The sequence below is a fragment of the Opisthorchis viverrini genome, assembly GCF_000715545.1.
Source record: "Opisthorchis viverrini unplaced genomic scaffold opera_v5_79, whole genome shotgun sequence".
NCBI classification, from domain to species: Eukaryota; Metazoa; Platyhelminthes; class Trematoda; order Opisthorchiida; family Opisthorchiidae; genus Opisthorchis; species Opisthorchis viverrini.
The window spans coordinates 850,568-877,175 of NW_008751737.1; the positions used below are offsets into that span (position 1 = coordinate 850,568).

Consider the following 26,608-nt stretch of genomic DNA (forward strand, 5'->3'; position numbering starts at 1 on the left):
TATATATATATATATATATATATATATATATTGGGACAGCCTTCAGGTGATTTTGAGGAACTCTAATCTCCATTTTACGTCACAGAAGGATCTGACATGGAGGACGGCTATCTAGGCATCCGTGAGAAACTTTGAGACGCAACGCGTTAGAATGCTGGAGAACAATCGAACCATTCGGAACGGGCTAAATGTTCTCAATGCAACATCGACCATGTGGACATGCGGACACACGTGTCTTAGTATGACCAGTACTATGGGCCACCAGCATACTCACCGGTCCACTTGATAAACGTGAACTTCTGGAACCCCGATACCCAGTTCAACTTTCTAATTACTACTGACCCGAAATGGTCAGTGAAATACCGCTATTATCACCCTTACCGTGGGTTAATGAGCAGTTCCCGGTAAAATCTGCATGTTATGCTAGAGTAGGTGCGGTGTTAAGTCGGAACTTAAGAATTGATGGATTACGCTAGCACCTCAATGATAAACAAGTAACTGGTGTGGGTATCCATTGACATACTATCACGTTTGGACCCGCTGATGGCTTGTGGTAGGTAGGTTCACTCACCGATCTTATTTCTTCGGGCTTACATCGGCGCCAACAATTTTCTTGCAGAACCCCATTCGGTTCCGCGCAAACGGTCCATCGCTTCTTACTATGCGCAGACTCTGGTGGCTTTGACTACTGTTGATCAGTAAATCCGATTCGGATACCAGTAATTCACATATGTACATACGTATCTGCATGAAGCTTTACTCAAATAAACTGACATGTTTGTAAGATAGTGTAGCGCCAGTGTTCTCCTGTGTAGCTACCAATGATGATGACGATGATGATACAACCCACCTAAATTTGAAAAGATTCTTTGTAGTGGAGCAGCTGTGACAATGATGATAACAGTAAATTGGAAAATCAGAGATTGTTGTAGGCGAGCACGTGCCGTAAGCTCAAAGCGTGCCTGCACACCATAACAGATCTAGAGGTTCGTTTCTTCTCTCAGCTGGTTACAACATTTGGCCGTATTGTACGCCCAAATGTGCGAAATGGAACCCTTAGTGCATGTATTGGGTATAACGAACAGTACACCAACAACAGTCAAGTTGACGGCGCTCACTTCTATGAAAGTGAGGTAGAACTCCCCATTAAAGAGTAACCCCTCACCAGGCGACGTTTGGAGGTGCCTCGGAGAAAACTATAGACACGAACAGGGCCGCCCCAGCTGAAATCTCAAATGTCCAGTAAAAATATCAATATCATCGTATTGTCAGGCATACAGGTCAGCAGGCGATATCATATATGACCGGGACGTGGTCGATGGCATGACACCGACGAAGAACGGGGTCAAGACTAGGGTTACAAGAAATCTTAGTAGGTGAGTTGAAGACTCAGATGGAGTGAAAGCCGAATAGTCATCTTTCGAGCATGTAAAACTTTGCCAGCATGAGCCAACTTGGTCGAATGGTGTCTTAAGGAGAAGTGGCGTCTTCAGGAGCCAAATCCTGTAACATCAAGCTACACTAATTGTCTCACGAAGGCGGAGCAGTTGAGTGGTCCGCCAGTAATGTTTTACTTTCACGACACGTTCCCGCACCCAACCATAAGTAGACGAATGCACAAGGAAAGCACATAATCTACATCAGGACATAGTCTGCATCCTGGACGAGGTTGTGTGGTGCGGTTGCCCACCTCTGAAACGATCGCCTCTCAGATCAGCTTTGTCAGTCCCTTGAACCTTCTACGAATTTTACCAATCTTGAGAGATCAACCCCCAGCTCGGATGATGACCCCAATGGCAAAGCAAATCGAGGTCCGATTCCTTCTCAGAAGAGACCGAAAATTCATTGGTTCATGGGTTGCCGATTGCGAGTTCTAGGAACTGTGCACAAATAGTGTAAGTCAGACAATTATTTTGCGGGTTTTCGTGGGTAGTTTTCTCTAGCTATACACTGAGAAAGAGGGTATCAGTCTCCTCCCGGGCAGTACGGGGAAGCATGTTGCACTGGACAGTCATAGGTTTATATGATTGGCTCGAGTCTCAAGAAACCGCGCAATAATGGGAAACGCCGTGCACTTTAGCTGGGGGCACTTTCGTCACTTTAGTTGGTGACAGAATCGTATAAACCGGAAAATAGCGTACCAAGCTACGCAGTTAATACCAATAATCTTCACGATAGTAGACAAATCAGATTTGCAATTAATAATGGTGGGCTGGTCAGGTTTCCATACTTATGGAGTTCAATCTCGATAGGAACCTTGAGTTGAAACCTTACTTGTAACGGATGACGGGAAACGCCTGACATTTTGAGAAACCTTGACTCCCTTCTAGGCAGCAGTTGACAAAGAACGATATACTTAATGATGACTGGTCAGATTGTTTACCCAAATGGTCGTCGAATGACGCTGACGATCCGACTGTCAGGCGGTGGAATTGGAATGTTACCGGATGTTTCTTGTATTCACATCCGGGGAAGTACAGTCGCCCGCTTGGTGAGCCAAAATAAATTTGGAAGCTCTCATATGACCAACACTTGAAGATCCGAGAACATTATCACTGCCAGGGTATGGGCGTATTACTGTGGGCATTCTTGGAGATTCATTTTCATTCCACCAGATAGCAAAATGACAGTGGCAGGAACATTTCATAGCGAGCAGGACTGTTGCCGCCTGCATAGTTTGAAATCTATCATCCTTGAGGATCCCAAGCTATTCTTGCGGTGTGCCCTGCAACCAACCATCACTCTCTCTTCCCAACTTCACATAACCGACTTCTAAAAGAGACCGCTAGTTTACCAGTTCCTTCAGGAAGTCTTTCCAGAGAACATACAGTAGGTTCCTAGCTTAAATTTTTTAGTGTACATCATCTCCAAAACAAGCCAGAATATGGCGGCACGTGTGAGGAAATAAAACCGAAGCTGAGAAAATAGTGTCGATTTTAGTCGAGAAATAAAAACTCCGAGGAATAGGCAGAACAAACAGTTCGAAGTGACTGGCAAGGTTTTGAGTTTTGTGCTTGGTTTTCATCGGGTCCGATGGCTAATCTGCTGTTATCGCTACCATTGACAGTAGTATGCGAGTAGTAGATGTCGGTCATGTTACCTGTCTAGACTGACAAAAAATCTGGATTGATCAAAAATCCCGTTCGGCCATGCAAGTACGGTCGGCAGACGCGTAGTCTTGAGATGAACAGTCTGAGGTTGACAACTAAGGAATCACGCGAAAATCCTAACCAAACTGATGAGTCCCACTGAAGGTAAAAGTAGATACGCACAAATACCGTAGATGATAATGAGCGTCACAACGCCAAACCTGTACCACTTCACTCATCGAGAACTAGCGGTTGAGAATGCTTTACTTGCTCGCAACAGTTTGAGAATTCTGCCGTTTCCGTAATACTGATTACTACCACTGCCCAAGGGTTGTCTATCGAAAGCCATACATGGAAAGTTCGTACTTCTACTAGCTAGTTTAGAAACATCTAACCCTCGATAAGGAAGTCATCGGCTAATGGAAGCGCAGTTGTGCCGTAAATAGGTGCGTAACCTTTTTCTACTCAAAACACAGGTCGTTGTAGAAGTCCTCTACCTGAGAGATATATGGAACTCGAAGGCAGCAGTGACCAGTCAGTAATCACAAGACCACATGGAATAAATCGGAAACCAGCCGTCTAGCTAGTGTATATAAACGGTGCATAACATACAGTCCGGCGAACGGCGTTCGTCACTGCTAGCAAACCAGAGACAGCTGGGTTGCTGGTGCATATGGGATAGAAAAACCAGTGCGCTTTCGGGCTGTGATGGAGTCTCGGGTGCCAGCATGATGTCACGTGTCGAGTCACAAGTAGTGGGAAGTTAATGCATGCACTAAAGTAGATATTACATCGCTGTCTGAAAACGATTCAATAACGCGAGTCGACAGTCACGCCTAGGGCGAAATACTACTGTTGTGAAAAGATCATTCGATCTTAGTAGTAACATCATTTGTATCAAAAATCAATACGATCAAACATGGTAATGGGATCGAACAGGCACCAGAAAAAATGACGACAAGGTCCTAAAACAACACTTAACGAGCTCTTTGGGGACGTTATTCACCAGGGCACGCTTGAGGATTCATGACCTGAAGGAGTAGCTCGTTCAGGAAAAAGTCAAGGACTCGTGTGATTTAGTGAAGCTGGAGACTACTCACCAGCAGTCGGATGATTGCTTGGATACGTTAACGGCTGGTTGGAAAAAATTCATAACGGAACACTACTCATGAGGTGGCTGCAAATTAAAGTATTTCGAGAACTGCGATAAATTTCTGTTTAAGTAGGACATGTGACTGAAGGAAACTCAGGGACTGTGCCTACATGAGGGGCCCCAAGGAGGGCGAAACCGGTCGTGGGTCCTCGAAGAGTTTTCAGCAACCTCAGAAGTAGCGTCCCGCTGGAAAGATACGCCGTACCACCTCGAACAGCGTACGAAATGGAACATGAAATAGCCTTTGTGGAGCACATTCAGTTGAATAATATCATAAACGAAAGATTCAGATGGGACTAGGTGAGTCTCCCGCTAAAACCAAATTTCATCAGTTTTCCACACATTTGTAGAAGCTAGTTGTTTGTCGATTTTTCGGAAGAGGAGCAAAAAGGAATACAACTCACTATGGTAGAGAGCACAGCCGGAGAAGACCAGAAACTAAAGGGTTCACAACCGAACGGAAATGCGGGTCGGGAATCCGAGAGCATTTCATCCATCAAAGGAGATGTCGTGGGAAGATAGTATTGATGATAAGGAGGATCCAGTGTGACGGATGAGGATGAATGGCACGACCAGCACCCATATGGATCGTCGCACATTAGTTCCGTGTATTCCGACGGATAATTCGGGGTCATGAGGTGATCTTTTCCCACACAATCAGCTGGGACTATCCAGAGCAGGTCAGCTGGGTGGTCACAGTACGATCATACGGACCCGTAAAATTAACAACTAAACACATGTCAGTACAGTCGGGGCGAGCATGAAACCCTCCTCCCACCCATTGACAACCGAGAGAGCGGCAGTCTTTTACTGATAAATAGACACCATGCAAAGGGGATAGAGGGGAAAGTGAAGTCATCAGTTCTATTGTTATCTCTGTCAGTTCGGTGGTCATTGGCATGGATGTGGGGAATTTTTGTGTGTGTGCGTAGGTGAGTGCGTCCGCGGGTGCCAATGTCTTAAATGAATGTGTCCGTGATTCAGATACGCACACACACAGAGTGCGCGCGTCAAGCATGTGTCTAAACAGCAGAAAAGCAATCACCAAAGCAGCTATTGGTTAAAACATACACGGAGAGGCAGGGGAAAATCTGTTTGAAGGGAGGAATGGGTCACGGTAAGCTGCATGCCCCTATTATCCGAATGTGAGAACCAGCAGCAATACGCTGCTTCGTGGAACAGTAGTCAGAACATCAGTTCAGTTCAGTTTTTTTAGCTCACAAAACATGCACCAAAATGCAGTGCTTCCAACTGCTTCAGCTTCGTTCACCGAGGATAAGGAGAATATGAGAACGGTAGCCACAAGTTGGAAGCGATAATCCAACCAGTTCACTGATGTCGAATGGTTTGGTTTGCCCGGTGGGGCAAAGATGAAGAGCTACGCAGGTGATAGTTTTGATGCAAGGCTACCATTGGCTGCGTGGCAGCCAGTGAAGCATCAGTGTCAACACGGATGTTGCTGTCTTTGATGACGATGATGATGTAACAGCCATATCTGTCAGGATCACTAACCACCAGTTTATCTTGCCCCGCAGTCTACAATTGGGAAGATGGCATTTACCAATGCAACCAAGTTGACTGGTAAAGTCTTTCACGCTTCATTGCCATGTAATGGACTGAGCGCCCCTTGGGTGGTCTTCATACACAAATCGGGGCGAAGAGTGCTCTGGCATATGAAGTACGTGACCTGACCAGTGTGACCAGCTGATGTATTGAGGGAGATCTACCACGATAGAACAGCGGTAGTTAGAGCATACCATGTAAGATCCGGTCAAACCGTTGGGAAGGATATAGTCAACTAACCGATTAACTGCTGTCCACTATCGGATAACTTCCCTTGGTGAGGGTAACTTTTAGTCACCGGATTGCATCCCGTATCCTTCATCATATTTTCGGTTCCCGGATGGAAGGACGAATGTGAGCATAAACAGTGCTACCAGGAGACCGTGACAAACATGGAGGACTTAGCGAAAGATAGGATAGGCTGTGCTATTCCAATCTGGACGATTCCTACAGGACAAATACTAGATTGATAAAGGTGTTGTAACGAACCGTCATCGGTTCAGCGTGCCACAACTTAATATGTAGGTCTCCGAGCTACACAGTTGAAGTGAGATCATTCTACAACTTACTCTATCCCCAATCTACTGATTGTATTCCGGAGAATGTGCTTGGTGGTTAGAGCGAGAACTTACTAACGGGAAGGTTCGTGGTTCGAACCCGACTTCAGCCTAGGTTTGGGCAAACAGACAGTCCTCGTGCTTCCTTCGGGTGGCTTTGCAGCTAGGCACCAAAAGGGTGTTACTGCTGAACGTTTTTTTTATGTATTCCTGATATTCTCTTGGTCAGGGAAACCGGAGCAAAAAATGTAGCGTTTCTTGAGCTCTTTGGAATTCAACAGACATGAACTAACTCTCACCAGAATAGACAAATGAAGTCAATACTAATAATGCCTCCAAGGACTTCAGGAGGGGAAGAGGAACAGTGATTTTTGCAATCGCCCCCAACCGAATGAAAGGCTTGGGTTATTGGATACAGTATTCTGTCCACCGGAGGAGGGAAGTGTTTTGGCGGTGTGGAATGTTATCAACTGTATTTCCTCACCGAGAAAACACTTTATAGCTGAATGGGTTACCGAAACATCAGTGACATGGATCTGCGAATAGACGGTAACGTTAAACCGCTGATGTCATGAGCACTGTTGCGCAATATCCAACCACATCAGTGGGATACTCTTGAGAGTAGACAGTCTGACCTGGCTTGTTGGGATGTGAGACGCAAAAAAGCGAGGTGCTTATAAATTCCCCAACAACTGCCACTCTTACGATCGTTGCCTCGTGCATTCCCGTGATAAATCACTCCATACTGTGGGTCTCCTGGGCGGTTAGCTAGCTGACGCGAAAACACCCCATCCGCACTTGCCTGGACGATAGATAGGTGAATATTCTACGAGCTCACTGTGTTGTATTCTTTTGTTTTAGTCAGAGACATTTTTGTTCAACTGTAGCACCCTTTTGCTGCCTAACTGCCATTCCACCCGAAGACTACACGAGAGCTGTGATACTGCTAGGTTGCCCAAGCCTAGACAGGGGAAGATGGGAGATGTTGTGTTCGAACCAAGGACCTTCCGGTCAGTAAGTTCGCTCTCTAACCACTTGGTCCATCTCGCCCCAGTTAGAATGAATGAGCAAAGGAAGTGCTTGCTCCAAACGAAACGATGTATTTAAAATCGTACAGAAAAAAAGGATAAAAATGAATTCTCACCGCCCCGGTGCACACGGCAATAGGTACGGGTTTTGAACTGTCCAGTGGAGAAACGAACTTACTAAAAGAACACTTCGGTAGTCTCCTCAAAACGTTTCCTCATCTAGGTCGGAGTACTCTATTAGAGGTTCCCAGTCAACTTCATCTGGTAGTTTGGCAGTCGTAACGCATTGTCAAAAGGAGAAACTCACCCTAAACCCAATATTCCTCTACAACTTCAACGGCCTCGGCGGATTGAGGTAACATACGCCGGCAAGCACACAGAACAGAAAATGTCCATTCACTGAGTAGAATGGGTTTCCTATGGAACTGTCCATAGTTGAATGGTGTAGAAACCTTAGACAAGGCCTTGGCCTCAAATAGGTATTGTGCTAAGCCTTCGGGGTTTACTTTGGTGCTCACGATGAATATGGGTAACCAGGATTAAGACCATCTCGTGATTCACACGGGACTTCACAAGAAGGCCCCTCTTCTCTTGGCTGGGTTGTCAGTTATTCCGTTCGCACAGCCACACAAACAGTAGAAGAAAACTAAACCTCCACCACCTGAAGCAGGTGCATGCCAAAAACCTATGGGAATTACTAAGCTGCTCTCATCCCTCGGAGTACCTGATTTCACGTCTAGTTTTCACAATGGTGTTGAAGAGACTGAATTGAGATAAAACGTTCCTTGGGACTGAGACGTGCTGATAAAACCATCCAGATTTGAAGTCTGCATAACTGGAACACTATACAGACAGGGAGCTCACAACTCCATGACTGCACATCACACGATGTCCGATATCCACTGATCCTACAGCGACTACAGTTACCGATGGCATGAAACGATGCTGATCAGGTAGTTATGTCCCAAAGCAGTCAGATGGGTTGAACTCGGAATATGAAATGGCTGGTCGCTGGCCTATTTCTAATAGATATAAACAGCAACCTAGACGGACACGGAAAAGACTGAATGAGAAATGCAACTAGCCGAAACGATCGATTGACGGATTTGCCAGCGTAAGCTGCAAGGCGATGAAATTGTGAGTGCAGGAGGTCAGAGAGGCAAAGGAGGGCTAGGTGTAGCATCTAGCCAGACGGCAAGCGTGTTTAAGATAAAACGAGCACCAACTCCATAGGTTTGTGTAAGAGTAGAATGAGAGTTGCTGCATTCGTCTGCACAAAGTATATCCAGGATGAACAAAGCATCACGGTATCACTACTAAGAAAGATTGAAGTAAGCCGAACAGCACTCAGTTGGTGTCATGAATGAAAGGATGCAATCGGACCATGACTTATGTGCTAAAATAAGCTTCCGCTGTTGCTTCTACTGAGTCAAAAAGACGGATGACGATAGGAAGTGGCAAACAGACGGTAGTGGTGTACGTTACCCTGTTTGACAAGGTCTTGCTACCTCACGTAACTGAAACGAGGAGTTAGTAATAATCTACAATCGGACAATAATTGCTTTTGGTGCATAGCTGTCATGCCGCTCGAAGGAAGCACGAGGGCTGAGGTGCTAGGCCGCCCAAGCTGGGGTTGAGTCCGGACCACGGACCTCACGGTCAGTAAGCCCAAACACCACCTACTGAGCTATTTTAAGCTTAAAAGTGACTATACAACATTCCACCTCGATACACCTTGTTTACATGACAAACTCTTGACTCGATGCGAATTAGTTTGGGGATGGTGGGGAAGCTGAGAGCATGGAGGTTCGCCTGTGATGCGTTCGTTGTGAACGAAGCATGCAGTCAATAATAATTAATATCACCAGCAATGCAGTGCATGCCAGAATATTCCCTATCTGCTCCTAGGAACAAACAGTCCGCTATTACATAACCAATAGGATTTAGTATCGACGTTGATCGCCCTATTAGCATCATGTAGCCCAAAAGCACATGTCGAATAGCGGCTCGAGTTTATCGCTCTCAATAGAGAAACCGAACGTGAAAACGGAGAGTTGATGGGTTGGGATTTACTCCACACTTCATATATGGTCAAAAAGGGGTTGGATAGTGCTGGAGGTGGGGCGAGGAGACTGTTATTTTTTTATGCCGAGGTGGCACCAGGAGAATGGATAAAATCAAACCAAACCAAAAACAAAACGATTTCACCTCTCATTAACCGGCTGGACTAGAACGTAACGCCACTGTACAGAATACAACAACGGAGCCAGACTAATTTCGGAAAATTATCCAGGTTTAAAATAAAATTGAGCTTCTCCCCTATCATGGGCGAAAATACAAAATCTTGGACGACGGCACGTGGTACTGACCACATATTGATCGCGTACATGAATCGTAGGAGCAACACAACTTGTCGCAGAATGTTCAAACCAGACAATCGATACGGAAAACATAAAGATTTGTTCATATCCACATGACACAAGAAAGATTGACGGGGTGACCGACCACACAGGTTTGAGTAGCACTGATCGGTAGGGAACAAGTCGAGAACATATCGTCACACAGGGCATTGTCATGGCTGACCGATTGCAGCAAATGAGTTGAAATTATAGGGCGACAATAACGAACTAAATGCAAAAAGAATAACGACACCCTAGTTATCTGGCAGTTCGGTATTGTTCTCCAGCACATCCACTTACTACCGTTTCAGCTCTAACAAAATATTGCCACGGGCTCTGATAAACTGGATGTGCTGTCGAACTCTGGTGGGGCATTACAAGAAAATCCTTTTAATTTCTGATACAAGACAGAAAAAAGTCCATCTTTCCTCCACGATGTCACCTTGTATACACCGACACACACACACACCATGGCCAGGACAAGTGAGCGGACATGGTCCATTAGTGGCGCGCCTGCGCGCGCGAAAACATTCAGACACTATCAGTAATGGGTTAATAAAAAGGGTCATAATAATATGTATATATTTCCGTAGGTGTGTGAGAGAGCAGACAGAAACGGGTTGTCAAATAACGGGTGATAGCAAAGTATCGTGAGAACAAACCCGTGTAACATGGCAACAAATAAGGAGGGGTAAAAAGCGTTAATGCGACTCACTTCGGGTGGAGGCGGTAGCCCTGTTGGGTTTTTGACAGCCGACGAGGAATTCGAATTGGAGGTGGAACAGCCGGTGCGTGAATGTAGTCGTTTGGCTGTTGTGGGTGTTGTGACTGAGGAGAAAGATCGAACAGTGACAAAAGTTTAAAAAAAACGGTTGAATAGAAGCTGTTAGCTGAACAAAAAATAACCAAATATCGTGAAGGCTCTCAGTTGAGTAAGGGTACAACCCGCACGGCAAAAAACGCTCAAAGGTCGATTCGCACGCAGTGCATATCATGCAGCTTTTTACTCAGCCAGATGTAGTCGTAATGCATTATTGGAAGCAACACCGTCGGAGGATGTCACGGGTTTCACTCAGCAACTATGGCCGAGTGAAGTGGACAGTAACTGATCCATTAGGTTGCACCCACTGAGGATTAGGTAGCCCTCAGGACGGATTTCGAAAAACCCGGTAGAATTATCGATGTGAACCGTAAGCGTTTCATACAAGTCGTTCTAGTAGGCTCTGTTTGCCCACATATGATGTGGAACCGACATACTGAGCTAACATATTGAGCAGTAGTCCCGTGTCAAATAACAGCCTAGGTGTGCTTGGTTTCGATATTTAGTGGCGAATTTGAAAAGTTGTTTAGATGTAACATCGAGGAGATTTCACCTCAGACGTTCTTCCCAGAAGGATTTGCAAATTGAAGTAAATGGAAGGACCCGTAGAAATACTGAACATTTCGGTCGGTATAATCCAGGGGCATAGTACGAATGAAATGAAGCAGTAAACAGAGGCGTTCAACTGCGACTGAAACATTGCACAAACGCTCGAAGACATTTAATGAGTAAAAAATGTTCGAAACCCATGTGTTTTGGCACATCCCGTTAGCGCTTGAGATAAACCTGAGAAAACTGAGCAACGATCGAGGAACGGGATAAATCAGTCTTGACAAACTTCTAACGGTGTTTCGGACTTATTCACGGACAAAAGTCAGATTCAAACCGTGGCCGTTCTACGCCTAGCTAGTATTCGATGCGTGTCACGGACATTCATTAAGAAAAGCAATACAATAAAACATTATGAAACACTACGTTATTCGGGAGATAAAAATCCCCTTCCAACCAGCTAGCTTTTGTGGGATAGCATGAGCTTTTCCAGATCGAGGTTAATCACTTTATTTGTCCCCAAGATGGTGGGGGCTCCTTTCTCATTATGAGACTGAAAAAAGGTAACAAAAAACTGTTGACAGAGTAATTCAGAAGCAGTCTAGATAACCCGTAACATAAGCATAAGATAGATAGCTAGGCGAGGGGAATCAGAACCGATGGATCATACAGTGGTCTCTTCGGCAAGTCAGACTGAGCAGCCGGCAATAGAATGGGGCAATCCGCTCCCAATCGCTATGTTGACAGACGGACGGACACCAACGCAAACGTGCCCCAGATTACTCGTATCGCAGACCGCACTGCTGATTACCACTCGAGCGCCCTGAGGTGACGTTCAGCATTAACCTCGGTAGTGGCAGAATTATCATCATCATCACGGACAACAACAACAACAGCCCAGCTTGGGGAGTCCATATGGGATTTCCATAACATGTCTTGCGTCTACTAGTATCGCCCCTTTTCATATTTTCATGCATTTTCAAGCAGGTCGGATGGGTACATGCTTGCGTGCAGGCATGTATTTGTGTGTGTGTGTGTGCGCGCGCGCGCACGTGTTGATGACCGACCGAAAAAAAGAAGCAGCGCACGAGGGTATGATAACGTCCAACAGCTGTTTCGTTCGTGTCCAGAGCTTATGCACGCGTGCATAGCGAAAAATTCATGACAAATTTGTCAACACAATCGGTCGGAAACTAAATTACCCGAATGTACGCGGCAGGTGGATATGAAGTGGTTTGGGTGTAGTGCCATGCAAGTACAGTTTAGAAAGGCAAAACTACAGGGGCAGTAGCATCCGACATATCATGTTGTTATTTGGGTCGGGTCCAAACAAGTTCTATACGAGCGAATTCGACAGACGGACTCATCTGAAACCCAGTTGGCTTAGCAATATTACAGTCAGAACAGACTGGATTCTGGTATACAAATGAAGTCTTTGATGGTTAATGAAGCTGGAAAGGTGGAGGAAATGGTTGCAGCCAGTTGGTGAGTGATACAACCTAGTATAGTGGTGGCAACACAACTACATGTTATTCTGCAAATGAATTCGATTACCGAGGCGTGGTTCGCTCACTCAAAGTAGCGGTTTTTGCGTGATGAATAAAAGTGTGGTCAGAGCGGGTAGAATGGTAAGATGAATTCTCGATTGGATAGCTGGTGGAAAACAACTATTGACAAGTCAGGTTGAGTCTTGGATGCTTGTTAATTGAAAACAATGTGCAGAATTAGATGACTGCCATCTCCTCAGGAGAACCCCATATTTGGTGCGCAGTTAAATAGACAAAACGTGTGCGCGCCGCACGTGTTGATGACCGACCGAAAAAAAGAAGCAGCGCACGAGGGTATGATAACGTCCAACAGCTGTTTCGTGTTTGTCCAGAGCTTATGCACGCGTGCATAGCGAAAAATTCATGACAAATTTGTCAACACAATCGGTCGGAAACTAAATTACCCGAATGTACGCGGCAGGTGGATATGAAGTGGTTTGGGTGTAGTGCCATGCAAGTACAGTTTAGAAAGGCAAAACTACAGGGGCAGTAGCATCCGACATATCATGTTGTTATTTGGGTCGGGTCCAAACAAGTTCTATACGAGCGAATTCGACAGACGGACTCATCTGAAACCCAGTTGGCTTAGCAATATTACAGTCAGAACAGACTGGATTCTGGTATACAAATGAAGTCTTTGATGGTTAATGAAGCTGGAAAGGTGGAGGAAATGGTTGCAGCCAGTTGGTGAGTGATACAACCTAGTATAGTGGTGGCAACACAACTACATGTTATTCTGCAAATGAATTCGATTACCGAGGCGTGGTTCGCTCACTCAAAGTAGCGGTTTTTGCGTGATGAATAAAAGTGTGGTCAGAGCGGGTAGAATGGTAAGATGAATTCTCGATTGGATAGCTGGTGGAAAACAACTATTGACAAGTCAGGTTGAGTCTTGGATGCTTGTTAATTGAAAACAATGTGCAGAATTAGATGACTGCCATCTCCTCAGGAGAACCCCATATTTGGTGCGCAGTTAAATAGACAAAACATCATGTTATTCGCGACTAGTACTAAAAGATGGATACTACCACTTGGAAATCCTACCGAAGCAAATTTTGCCAATGCTAATAGGAGTTACCCACATTTAAGGAATATTTAAACTCGCCAAATACTATCGTTTCCACACTAATTTGGTTGATGAGAGACTCAGCTCAATCAACAATCAATCGATTGGTGCCTGGCTGGCATACGGCCCGTAGGAAACACGACGGCCAGGTTGTCCAAGCCTTGAGATGGGGAAGTTGGATTCGAAAAGCGGATCTTCAGGTTAGTAAGCTCGCGCCTTAACCACTGATCCGTCTCTCGAGCTCTGAAAAGCCAACTAACATGAACCATCCCCACCGCCCCTTACCCTTGGTTAACAACTCTTCAACTAACATGTTGCACAAGGCCGCTTTACGTCGAAGGTTTTTCAGAGTTCATCCGATAATTTTGATACGTCTAGAATATGGCAACTCATTTGCAAGGGCGAACCCGCCAGTCGAAGAGCTTTCAGCAATCCTATGGGTAACGTGTTACCTCGAGAAAGCATGGCGACTTATAGATCCGTCACTTTAGATGGTAGTTTAATCACTTAGCACTGTTTTTTCATGGAATGAAATAAACTGTAGTGAACAGATGAATTCGAACGCACGTATTCATTGATTCATCTTCAATAAAGTAGTAGAAAAGATTTATGTGTGGGACTTTCCAGTTTTCAGACTGATTTCTATCTAGTCCGAATACAAACCTTATCGTACGAGCTTAGCAAAATACACTCATTTGTGGACTGTCGAAGAACTTTCAGCAACCTTATGAGTAGTGCATTATCGTACGATATTTTGAAAAAAAAATTGTAACCCCACTTTTTTGTAAGGAGATTTTTAGTGAAGAAACACCACGAATAGATGATGTTCACAGTTTCCATTTTCTCTATACTATGGACGGAGTATTTCATTTGTGTAAGGAATACTGAATAAAATAAATTTGATTACTGAATGTCCTTCTTGTAATGCGAATCATCCACGCCAACACAATCCAAAGGTTTGCATTTGTGAGACATGATTCAGGAGGAAACAGAAATTGCCGTAGATGACCTCGACTTTACTTTGTTCGCTGTTTCAAGCAAGTGGATTGAGCTCCACCATGCTGAAATGAACCAAGACATAACAAACGATCTCCGGCGTGCAGTAAGAAAAAGGAGTTATTTTACCAAGGGCTCCATGTGCGAAACAGTCCAGGCTGTGCGCCTTACCAGACAAAGTAAAAAAAATGCGGAAATTATACGATGCACTAAGAAAAACGATGGTATCAAGAAGAAGAGGTAGGTGTCTGGGGAAATAGAACTTATGCGAGAAAATGTCTTTATCTGAAACCGAAAGATATGCCAGTGGTTTGCTGAGGCTAAGAAGAGAATATTCGAAAAACTACTGCAAGATTAGGCTATGCACTCGGCACAGAAGCTGGTCTGCAGGTAGGGGCAACTTAAATAGACCTAGAGGGAGCGGACGGAATAGGCACATATGGAAAAGGCTACTTATCAACCGAAGTGGCGGCAGCAGCATCATCAATATTGACAGTAACACCAGATGAGGACATCGGTGCTTCACTGTCGTATAGCCATGTCAATTTGTTTCAGTAAAGCCTTACAATGGAAAGAAAAAAGAAAATGGAGGGGAATTTAGGGTTAGCCTATCACAAACATCCGAGATATCTATACCTCCTGTACTCAGTCAAACAATCTGGGTAGAAACTGACAAACTGACCCACTGACATGGGTTAGCCGCCAATCGTCCGGCGTTTCAAGCTAGGCATATGGAGCGTCATGTGGACCCATCCAGGGAGGTGAACAGCAACGGTACCCGAATATTTCATGACATCTTTCATTCTCCTCCGACATGTCAAATTCTATCAAGCTCCAGGTTCCAGAAGAAGATCTGTAAAACAGCGCTCATCTTGGCAGGCAGTAACTCCGTATGCGTAAAACATTGTCCAGTTACCTTGTCTTGCAGAGCTGGATGCATTGTTTGAGTGAAGTATCGGCTGCTTCACGAAAACTCGTCTCCTGATCACTTCGATGCGAATTCACTGGTTCCAGTAAACTCCAATTGTAGTTCAGAAACATCGGTATTTAAAGATGTCTTATCGTCTGCCTGAAGTGACCTGGTCTCGTAACCGTACACCCAAACAGCCCCTACTTCAGTCTGATATACGCATCCTTCTAGACCCAAAGATATGCCTTTTTTGACGCCACAAGTGGCGCAAATTGGTAAAAGCAATTTTGGACTCGTGCGCTCACTTCATCTGTCAAATTCCGTCAGAGCGAATACAACTTCCGAGATACGCGCAGCGTTTCACAACCTCCAGAGCCACAATTTGAATTCTTAGAGGCATGTTCAAAGACTGTACGTTCCGCAGTATAACATTGCGGTGGTGGCTCGAGCACGAATTTACTGGCCGGAAGGTCCGTGGTTCGAACCCGATCCCTACCTCTCGACTTACCCTGTCTAGGCTTGGGCAAGCTGGCAGTATCCTAGCCCTCATGCTTCCTTTGGGTGGCACGGCAGCTAGTCGCCGAAAGGGTGTTACAGCTGAACGATTATTGTTTTATTATATTTCACTTTGTGGGCTCGAAGCACGTGTGCAATGACCGGATGGCCTCAGTACGCTTTTCAAGAAAAGGCCTTTTTAAAAGTGAGAGTAATGTCACCTGCATATTCCAGGTCGACAAGGTGATCGAAACACCGAGGTTATGGAAACCTTCCATTATTTGCCTCATTACTTCATCCATAGCAAAATTAAACAAAAATGGAGGAAGTGGATATCTTTGTCGGGCACTATTGCTTGAAAGAAAGTTTTTGAAAAGCTCGCCACACAATCTCACAAATCCACAAGTTACAACTGTGGCTGGTATCACGGATCTTCACCATGTGTTAAGGAAATAAAGCTTTTGTAGCCGAAACCAAGCGATAATTCGAGGACGCACTTCGCATTTGCCCGAATAGTCTTTCTTATAGACAGACGGCATTTTCATGCATAATTAGAGTGATTTTATCATCAAAATGGACTTTTGAAGGTATTCACCAGAAGAATTCTGAGACCGTTGGCAAACATTGTTTGAAATCCCCAAGTAGCATAACAACTAGCGTACACAATGTTGCACAGAAACATTGTGATTAGGCCATAGTAACAATCGTGTCGCTCGTCTGACAGCGCCGTCTCATCTCATGCGCCGTCTAGATGGAATAATCCAAAAGTCCGATGGTTTCATGTCATCATCATCGTCAGCTGTAATAACCACGTACTCGTCGTACAGTGGTTGTAGCTGCCGCAGTTTCGTTCACCGATGATTTGGGGGGAGGAATAGGTAGCTGCGCATTGCAGGCGGGAGCTGATAAATTGGTGCACTGTTAGTGGGCTGTCAAGTGAAGGGGGGGTTGGAAAAGGAGCTATGCATTGAAGGCAATAGCTTGAATGCACGAGTGCCATTGAGGACGCGACTGGGCCATATCTGGCAATGTCTCTAGCCACTGACGTGACCCGTCTCGGGGTCCCCATCCAGGAAGACGGCAATTACCAGCGCAGCTGAGTTTGCTGGTAATGGCTTTCATACTTCGCTGCCAAGTCATTGTTTGACCGCCTCTGGCTCTCTTCCACCCTTCACGTGGTTGTGCGAAAAGAGCCTTTAGAGGAAGTCGGTCGACTGGCATACGCAAACGTGATTTCATTATACGTGGTTTCATGTATTTATGATCGAAAAATAACCGTTTTAGCCCGAATGTCTGGATGTAGTTGCTAACCGAAATTAAGTTGTGTTTGATGATTCACTCGTTCTGAGTATAGTACAGACCTTCGACAGGCAGCACTGGTCTCGACTTACCACCAGAACCAGATTGAGGTGCTGTGCTCGATACGTGACCACTGGTAGCAGAGGAGACAACATCAACACCAGAAGAGGAATACCAGGAATTAGTGGATGGGGCTGAGGCCGCTGGATCGGTCTCGAAACCGTAATAGGCTGCAGCTGCAATCGGATCCAGTTGAGATAGCATTGATCCAGGAACAGATGAGAGCTGTGTTTGAAACAAATGCATACGTTAGAAGTAGCAAACTTGTCCAAAAGAGTCGAGAGCATGAGAGACGATAATGCAGACGAAAATAGTGAGCCTTAATTTACTGCCGAATTCACCTCGAGGAATCCGAGAAGTTTTTATAACAACGTCTGACTGATACACAACGGGTCACGTGACCTACCTCCCTACATGGGTTCATATAAAACTTTTCAAACAAGATCATGCTAAATTTCGAACGTAGGATCGGCTGTCAGGTCAAAGTAGCAAGATATATTGTTGGATGGTCCAATTTCGATTCAATGTCGCACGCCTCTAAGCGTATCAGTAGAACGCAGCGTTCTAAAACATCAGCGAGCAATTAACCTACCTGAGTAAGCTGACAAATGGTCAAGTGCAGGAATTTCATCGAGTTCAAAACTATTTGTATAGTTTTTAACAACAGAGGGCCTTTTATTCCCTTCCACCATCCCTACGTGTAGCCCAACACATCTGACCCCCAAAATAAAAACTCTTTTCGATTCCCAATACGGTCATTTTGTACACGTTTCTGGAGTTCATTCTAGATCAGTTAACCCTTTTCAATTTTGAAACTGTCGACTTCTTGGTGGGTATGTTGGTCTAAGCAGGACACGTTCCAACTTCCTCTCTGAACTCGTCGGCGGATTTGACCGAGATTGCACGCGGGTTCATACTTTTCAAACAAGATCATGCTAAATTTCGAACGTAGGATCGGCTGTCAGGTCAAAGTAGCAAGATATATTGTTGGATGGTCCAATTTCGATTCAATGTCGCACGCCTCTAAGCGTATCAGTAGAACGCAGCGTTCTAAAACATCAGCGAGCAATTAACCTACCTGAGTAAGCTGACAAATGGTCAAGTGCAGGAATTTCATCGAGTTCAAAACTATTTGTATAGTTTTTAACAACAGAGGGCCTTTTATTCCCTTCCACCATCCCTACGTGTAGCCCAACACATCTGACCCCCAAAATAAAAACTCTTTTCGATTCCCAATACGGTCATTTTGTACACGTTTCTGGAGTTCATTCTAGATCAGTTAACCCTTTTCAATTTTGAAACTGTCGACTTCTTGGTGGGTATGTTGGTCTAAGCAGGACACGTTCCAACTTCCTCTCTGAACTCGTCGGCGGATTTGACCGAGATTGCACGGGAATTTAGATGTACCAGAGTCTAAAATTTAACCTGGGAGACGGTAGCACAACTAAAATATATTTGATGAAAAAGATCATTCTGGACGTCCCCAAGGATATGCGCAATCCTCTTTTATACCGTTACAACGCCGCCTCCCAGAGAAAATCATTCAAGAGTAGTAAGAGGAAGTCACACAACTGAACAAAACTTCAAGCAAGAACCCCGCATCAATAAGATAGAAGATTTCAATGCCAGAAGGTAGATGACAAGTTTGTACTTTCTTCAATAGCTGTACCACGCTGGTCATTGTCTGAACGAAGTACTGGTTGTTACAAGCTGAGTGGCATCAAAAATAACTGGCCTCTCAGGCAAAAGTCATTCTCCTCAGATTACCTTTTTCATGTGAAGTAAATAAAAAAGTCAAGTCTGCTGAGAAATCGGAGTATGAAAAGCACCGCAATACCACCGTGTAATTAGCGTGCCGTTGGTCCTACAGAGATCACTTGGACTCAGGGGACCCAGACAATGAGAGAGAGAGAGAGATAGTCTAACTGGGATACAGTTTCGGTGCTTGAGTGCCATGCACCTGAAGGATGCACGAGGGCCTAGATACGGCCAGGCTGCCCAGGTCTAGACAGGAGCAGTCGAAGTGTCAGGGTGGGTTCGAACCACGGATCTTCCAGTCTCAGCTGTCAGAAGATATTATGGTCATATTTCGATATAGACTGTTCAACGCAGAGAACTGTCGCTATTTACCTGCACAGAGTAACCGACATCAGTCAACTGGACCAGCAGAACAAAAAACAAGTTAAAAATAAAACCACTTACCGAATGCAAATCGGTTGCAAGATCTGTGAAACAGAAAATTGACGGTGGTCAAGTAGCGAAATGAAATGAATAAGGACTGATGAGTTGATAACAGTAAACCTAAGGTTGAAAGTAGGACATTCATAAAGTCGTCAGTGATGGGTAAAGCTGGGGAAAACATTCCGTCGATTGATAGTGCCTATCAGCAAAAGGGGACAACAGAGCTACAAACCGGAAAAATCCAAAAAGCGATATGATAACGTTGTTAGAGCGATGCTCTAATCGCAATCGGACTTTCGAATACCATGAGAAGTACTAACTGGTTCAAACTGCAGGATACCCAAAACATCTGTCGATTTGATTTCACAGAAGCGAGTAACCAAAAATGGTAGACAGAATGAGTGCTCGAGTAGTTGGGGTGCATATGTGCACAGAAAGAAAGAAAGAAAGCGTTCAGCTTTAAAACCCTTCCGGTGCCTAGCTGCCATGCTACCTGAAGGAAGTACGAGGACCGGGATACTGCCAGGTTACCCAAGCCTAGACAGGGGAAGTCGAGTGGCGGAGGTAGGATTCGAACCACGGACCTTCCGGTCAGTAAATTCGGGCTCTAACCACTTGGGCCATTTCGCCCCTGTACACAGAAATTGGATACAAGAGACGTACAGAGGGCACAGCAATACCTGATAAGATAAGCACGCCAGTCACTGAAGATCGGTACGGAATCCGTGTCGTCTCGAATAATCCAATTCACGTGGTTGTTTAAAATAAACTGCTTCGTTGGCACCCGTTGTTCGACGGCACAAACGATTGATGACTGTTTTTTTGCGATGGATTATCTTAGCCACTAAGTAAGTCTCACCACTGTTCAGTTAATGAGTTTGACATAAACACGGGGCCTGAGAGATGAAATAGAAATAGTTCAGCCGTAGCACCCTTTCGGTGGCTAGCTGTCATGCCAACGGAAGGAGGCACGAGAGTTGGGATACTGCCAGGTTGCACAAGCCCAGAGAGGAGCAGTCGAGATGCTGAGCTTGCGTTCGAACCACGGACCTTCCGGTCCGTAAGCTGGTGCTTTAACCAATGAGCTGTCTAGAGCACGCAGGAAGTAGTTATCACAAACAACTATCAGATCCGTTCGGCTTAGAAGCTCAGTCATGGTTTCTCCATGTGACAGCATCAACTCGCAATGCTCAGGCTTATCACACACCGCATCCTTGCGGAAAGAACGGTGGGTTGATTGTAGCAGAGCAGAGTAATCGGTAGACTCTCGACTGATTCCGAAAAGATATAAACCACAAAAAGACCCGGGATTTTTTAAGACAACAGAGTAGGGTGGTAAATCTAAGCGGCAGAAACGCTGGTCTTAAATGGAGGCTAAATCAACCTAGTTTTAAAAATTCAAGCGCGGTGACCACATGTGCGAATCCCAAACTGTTTGGGTCTCTCTGATAAGTCTAAGAAGGTTGACGCGATAATGATGTAACCGATTCAGAAGCGTAAACTTCGGGGATGAGGAGCATTAAACGGATCATGCATATGGCCGTGGTTTTCAAAGGAATCTGTCAGAAGCTCCTCAATGGCGTCTCGTTCCGGATCCAGGAAGTCCACCACGAAGGGACAACCAATTCAAAACGAAAATGAGATGTTAAGTTCGGTGTGATCTATAGCATTCAGCGATTCCAGTAAGATTACTCCGCTTGCAAATGGAAAAATTAAACACCTCCTGCAACTACTACTGAAAATGAAGAGAGGAACTTGCTCGCCCTCTAAGATGGTTGTATGTATCGTTCCTTAAGGAGGTAGATCATGACCGCGAAACTGTTTATTACTTGGCCTAAATGCCGAATGACAATCAAACAATGGACTAATGCATGGGACGAGAAATAGTGTTTGTCAAAAGATATTACTTACCTCCAGAGGAAGATCCGGTTTGTGAATCTCCAGCGAAGGCCGAATGCGAATGTAAGGAAAACAAGGAAGGCTGATTGGTATGCACCTGATTGGAGGAAAGGGTTGCAGCAGCTGTAGGCAAAGTCGGGTAGACATGATTGAAAGCCATCACGGAGGATGAAGAATAGCCTGGGGCTGTGGTGGAGTCGTGGGGAGAAAGGGCTTGAAGCCACGGGCTCGAAGTCGAATGCATCATTTTTGTACAAGTTACTCTTGCCCGCAGGTTAGATGGATCAAATTAGCTGCCAGTACGCATACCAAAAATATACAGAGGGAACGCTGAAACGAAGAAGGAAACTCGCCGTTTAATGCTCTGCATGAGATAATGGAACTCCAGGTCTACTTATAATAGCATTGTGTTCGTATGCTAGCATAGGCCAAAAAGGCACATAAAAATGGATGGGTTACTAATTGGTGACGAAACAACCATTATTATAGTGAGATCCCTGTTAAGTCGACCACTCCACTGAAAAGTTAGTCGTTTGGTCGTCTTCGATCTTTTTGGGGGCAAGCGGATGATATCGTGCCACTTAGTTCAGATTCCATAATAACCCATAACCAGTCAGCTGTAACACCCTTTCGGTGCCTAGCTGCCATGCCACGCGAAGGATTCCATCCATACCNTATGCGTATATATATATATATATATATATATACACTTATCCGAGTAGGTGCATTTCGTCAAGTGACGGTAGTACTCGAGAAGTTATTGCGAGAACCGATAAGGTCCGGTATCGTTTCCTTCCGTTGTCCCCATACCCCCGTTCGGTTTAGAGTGCTAAGTAAAATATTCACAGGTCTGCCCAGATCCAGTGGAGTTCGTTGGAGTTGCCCCGTCTTCACTTTTTGATTTAATCCTTTTTATCGATGTTATGGAATGGGCGTTCCAATGGCTCATTGGTAGTATCTTCGCATGTTTCAGGACAGAGGCAGGTCGTATGTTACATCCAACCTACTACCACTGTTATGGCGTTTTCCCGTTGTTGCACATTTTAAAATTCATTTGACGACTGCGATCCAAAAGCATCGTCCTACATAACATCTTTGTCGTAGATTCCATCACAGTGACAGTTCGAGGTCTGTACACCGAACTAACAGGTTGTCAGGTGAAATCTTGCCCAAGAGAGGAATCAAGGAAGAGCAAGGATCCTCATAGAGTTGGATCACCTGAAGCTCATAGTTATCTGAGAACGCAATGCGACCATTGGTGAGCCAACAAATTACATTGCTCCAGAAAAAACTCGGGTTGGAATGGCATGGAATTCTCAGATGATGAGTCTAAGTACGAGCTGAGCAAAAGTTCGGGAGAAATCCCGTACCTGATTTGACCCCCATGGCCGACCACTTCGAGCAGCCTCAGCAAAGTTGCTTCACCAGATTTTCTAATCCCATCGAACAATTGAATGCTGACTCAGCTGCGTCAGCGTCGGTGTTTGCCACCGCGCCAGGAAAGTTCACAAGTCAACGATAGTAGACAGGAGCCACGACTGCGACGCTCCTGAGGTTAAGTAACCCTTCTAAGTAAAAGAACTCTAAAGTAAAGAAAGCGTTCAGCTGTAGCACCCTTCCGGTGCCTAACTGCCATGCCACCCGAAGGAAGCACGAGGGCTGGGATACTGCTAGGTTGCCCAAGCCTAGACAGGGGAAGTCGAGTGGAGGAGGTAGGATTCGAACCATGGACCTTCCGGTCAGTAAAGTCGCGCTCTAACCACTTGGGCCATCTCTAAAGTAAGCCGGTATTTAGCTTTCATTGAGATGCCTCAACTTCGATTATGAAGACATTTTCAGAACGTCCATCCTATAGGGTAGAAGACCATAAACCTCATGGCGATTTCCACATGTAAACCGTTTCCGTCAGGTTAAAGAGCGCTTCAACCACCAAAACTTACACTAAACAAAGACAAGGTGTATGAGAATAATGTTCATCCTGGTGTACTGGTACTACTTCCTCTGTCTAGGCATGGGCAACCTGACAGTATCCCAGCCCTCGTGCTCCCTCCGTGTAGCATGGCAGCTAGGCACCGAAAGGGTGCTACAGCTGAACGAGAGAGATTGAACACTCCAAGTTCAAGACAACAACCTACTTAAGCCGATCCCCTGAGTTCAGGCGTCCAAATCAGTGAGACTTACTTGTTTCGTCCTGGTTGATGGTATTCTCTTTTGGTATGTGGGGTACCCACACTCGGGCAATGATCGAATAAACGTTGCAAAGAGACTAGGTAGGGTATCTCTCGTCCGGTTGAACACCTGTCCACCTTTATTCTTTTCTCCACAATAAGGCTTCCAAATAAATTATGGTTGCACGGCAGCGAAGCATCGGTGTTGAACACTGATGCAATGCTGTCGATGATGATGGGGGACAAAAGAGACTCAGAGCACACGATAGTCTCCTTCCTCTAAGGCCCTGGTGACGTTATTGTTCACCCTCATCATACATGGTACTGGCGTACTACAACCACCAAGGTTGCGGTCCCAGAACTAGCGTATTCGGTGGGATTAGGTATGCTAACAATGGATAAGCGCTGACATTTAGTAGTGTTGCCAGGACATCAAGGTAATCCGATGACCTGCACGACTCAGAATTTCTTGAAGCCGTGTCATATTGGCCGTTGGTGTAGTTTTAGGTCGTCCGCATAAACGAGACATCCTTCGCCGGTGCATTCCTGCATATCGTTCAGACTGATAGTGAAGGGCATTAGATCAGATACCCACCGCAAAACGACCCGACGGCAGACCACTAACCCGCACTGCTCGGAAGCACGTGGCATAGGGAGATTTGGAGTGTTAAAAAGGATTGTGTCGTAGTTGATCAGAGATCTTACTTAAAGCGACGAATGAGGCAATGGCGCCAACACCAACTTTCCAATCTACTGACCCGACCCAGTTTGCATGCACAAGAACAAGGATTTGTGGAACATGGCCGAAGTACTACAAAGCCCAGCTACTGATCCGCTTGGAGAACAGCCACACTGTGTTCGGCACGGTGGGGAGCACCTAATACGACACACCAGAAGTAGACTGGAATCCCAAACCTCACTGAAAGCAGAATCAGGAACAAAGAAATCGGGCTTGCGCACTGTCAAAAATTTAATTCATCTAAAGAGGGCCTTCGATCTGGGTAGTATGACAGCAATCACTACTTAGAAGCCAGAAAACTCCATTGTATACCAAACACCGGCCTAGAGAAAACGGGAGTAGATATCTCTGACTTAGAGTAGAAATCTACATGAAAAGGAAATGGAGGGAAACATGAGGTAAAAATGCCTAAGGATGGAGATTACAAAGAATGGGGATCTATTGACTAAAGAAGTAGATATCAATAGCGAAATACACTCACTTGCAAACAAATTTGGTTTTGCGAGAGACTTACCTGGGACCCACCTAAATCTCCCGTTTATGATGTTTACATACATATACCGCGATATCTCGAATATCATACTAAATAAAATGAGGCGGCGTGGTGCAGCACGTTCAGTTGCATAGAAACATCATAAACTATAGATTAAGCTGGGTTCCAGGTGAGTCTCTCGCAACACCAAATTGGTTTACAAATGAATGTAGTTCGTTAATTTCGCGTAATTTGGGTTCAAGTGGAACATAGGTTGACAGAAACCCGAGGACTGCGCTATCTGGTCAGCCCCCCAGTCGTGGGCTGTCGAAGAATTTTCAGCGACCTTATGAGTAGTGTATTACGCCTAGACAGATATCACGTTAATCAGTACGATCCACATGGGCAGAATGCTGCCTTATTAAGGAAACAAGGTTTCCTGTACGTAGATTAGACATAACGGAGCTGGTCTAGCCTAAACCTGTACATCTCATAGCTCCGTCCCCCGTCAGTCCAGCCAACTGAGATATAGCAGATAATCATTCAGTTGCAACGCCCTTTTGGTGCCTAACTGCCATACCACCAGAAGGAAGCACGAGGCATGGGATACTACCAGGTTGTCCAAGCCTACACAGGGGAGGTCAGGTCCGAACCACGGGTTTTCCGGTTGGTAAATTCGCACTACTACTACTGAGCCATCTGCAGCACTAGAACGTCAGATTTCCCCACTCAGTTATTTTAATATTCTCTCCGAAGAGGCAGAGATTTGCTAACACCCTTCCGCGGCCAGGATTGATTTCGGGTCCCGATGATCGCTCTACGATCGCTCCCATCTGCTCACTGTCGCGACACGTGACTGAGGTGAGCAAACCATCCTCATCACCATAAGCTGTAAACCGTGTATATGTGTACGGTGGTGGTTCGAACCAAAACTGCACTCTGGAAATGTTTCAGGCCTAGTGCTTCCTTCGGGTGACACATCAGCTAAGTACCGAAAGGGTACTATAGCTAAACGATTATTATCAGTATAGCCTTATTCAGCCAAGTCCCGACGATATCTACGGCGTCCGCTGACTAGGCTAGTATCCCCAACTCCATCGACATCTCAGTGGTCTGTACAAAACTCCAAAAAACTCAGCCACATTCTTACACCCACAATCCCTTCTCTGGAATGCAGACTCTCTGAAAGCAGTCTTGGGGAACTTCGTTCCTGGTAGTCTCTCTCAGCACCCCAAGATATTCGAGTTAGATCACTGTTCTACAATTGACTTCTTTGCTGCATTCAGGGCTGAGAACGTTTTCATAACAGCGGAGGAGAAGGCGCAAGTATTCTTGGATGAACTGACCAAAGTCATCCCGTCCTTTGGTATGCATTTTGCACCCACAAAGTGTAAGGTCATGCTTGTGGACGTGCAGTCACTGAACACGCCCCTTACAATCCAGGGAGAGGTACTGGAAGTTGTGGAGCGTTTCACGTACCTTGGAAGTTGTATTAGTTCTGATTGCAGTGTGACAGATGAGGTGAATGCACGAATCTGCAACGCTCGGGCCGCGTTTGCGAAATTGAGACGCCTATGGCGTCAGAATGGTTTATCCCTGAATCTGAAAGGACGTGTGT

At 45.3% G+C, this 26,608-nt stretch overlaps 3 protein-coding genes across 3 annotated transcripts in view; 1 reads left to right on the forward strand and 2 right to left on the reverse strand.

The window, feature by feature from the left end:
- The window catches only part of T265_04740 (hypothetical protein), a gene marked incomplete at both ends in the record, with an annotated part of 33,340 nt that extends 28,499 nt beyond the window's left edge, over positions 1-4,841 (reverse strand). Inside the window, one exon of the mRNA XM_009169553.1 lies at positions 4,647-4,841. Within this exon, the coding sequence (XP_009167817.1) occupies positions 4,647-4,841 (195 nt within the window). The remainder of the gene's footprint in view (positions 1-4,646) is intronic.
- Positions 4,842-10,504: 5,663 nt separating this feature from the next.
- Positions 10,505-21,911, reverse strand: T265_13583 (hypothetical protein; the record flags this gene model as incomplete). The annotated part of the gene is made up of 4 exons (XM_009169576.1): positions 10,505-10,617; positions 17,564-17,756; positions 19,662-19,756; positions 21,624-21,911. Coding segments are annotated over 4 exons (636 nt in total), but the record flags the coding sequence as incomplete, so codon positions are not given.
- T265_04741 (hypothetical protein) lies at positions 16,076-23,370 on the forward strand (the record flags this gene model as incomplete). The annotated part of the gene is made up of 6 exons (XM_009169554.1): positions 16,076-16,322; positions 17,000-17,085; positions 17,309-17,401; positions 20,082-20,371; positions 20,625-20,772; positions 23,191-23,370. 6 exons carry the CDS (start codon positions 16,076-16,078, stop codon positions 23,368-23,370), a joined length of 1,044 nt encoding a protein of 347 aa, XP_009167818.1.
- Between the last annotated feature and the right edge of the window lie 3,238 nt (positions 23,371-26,608).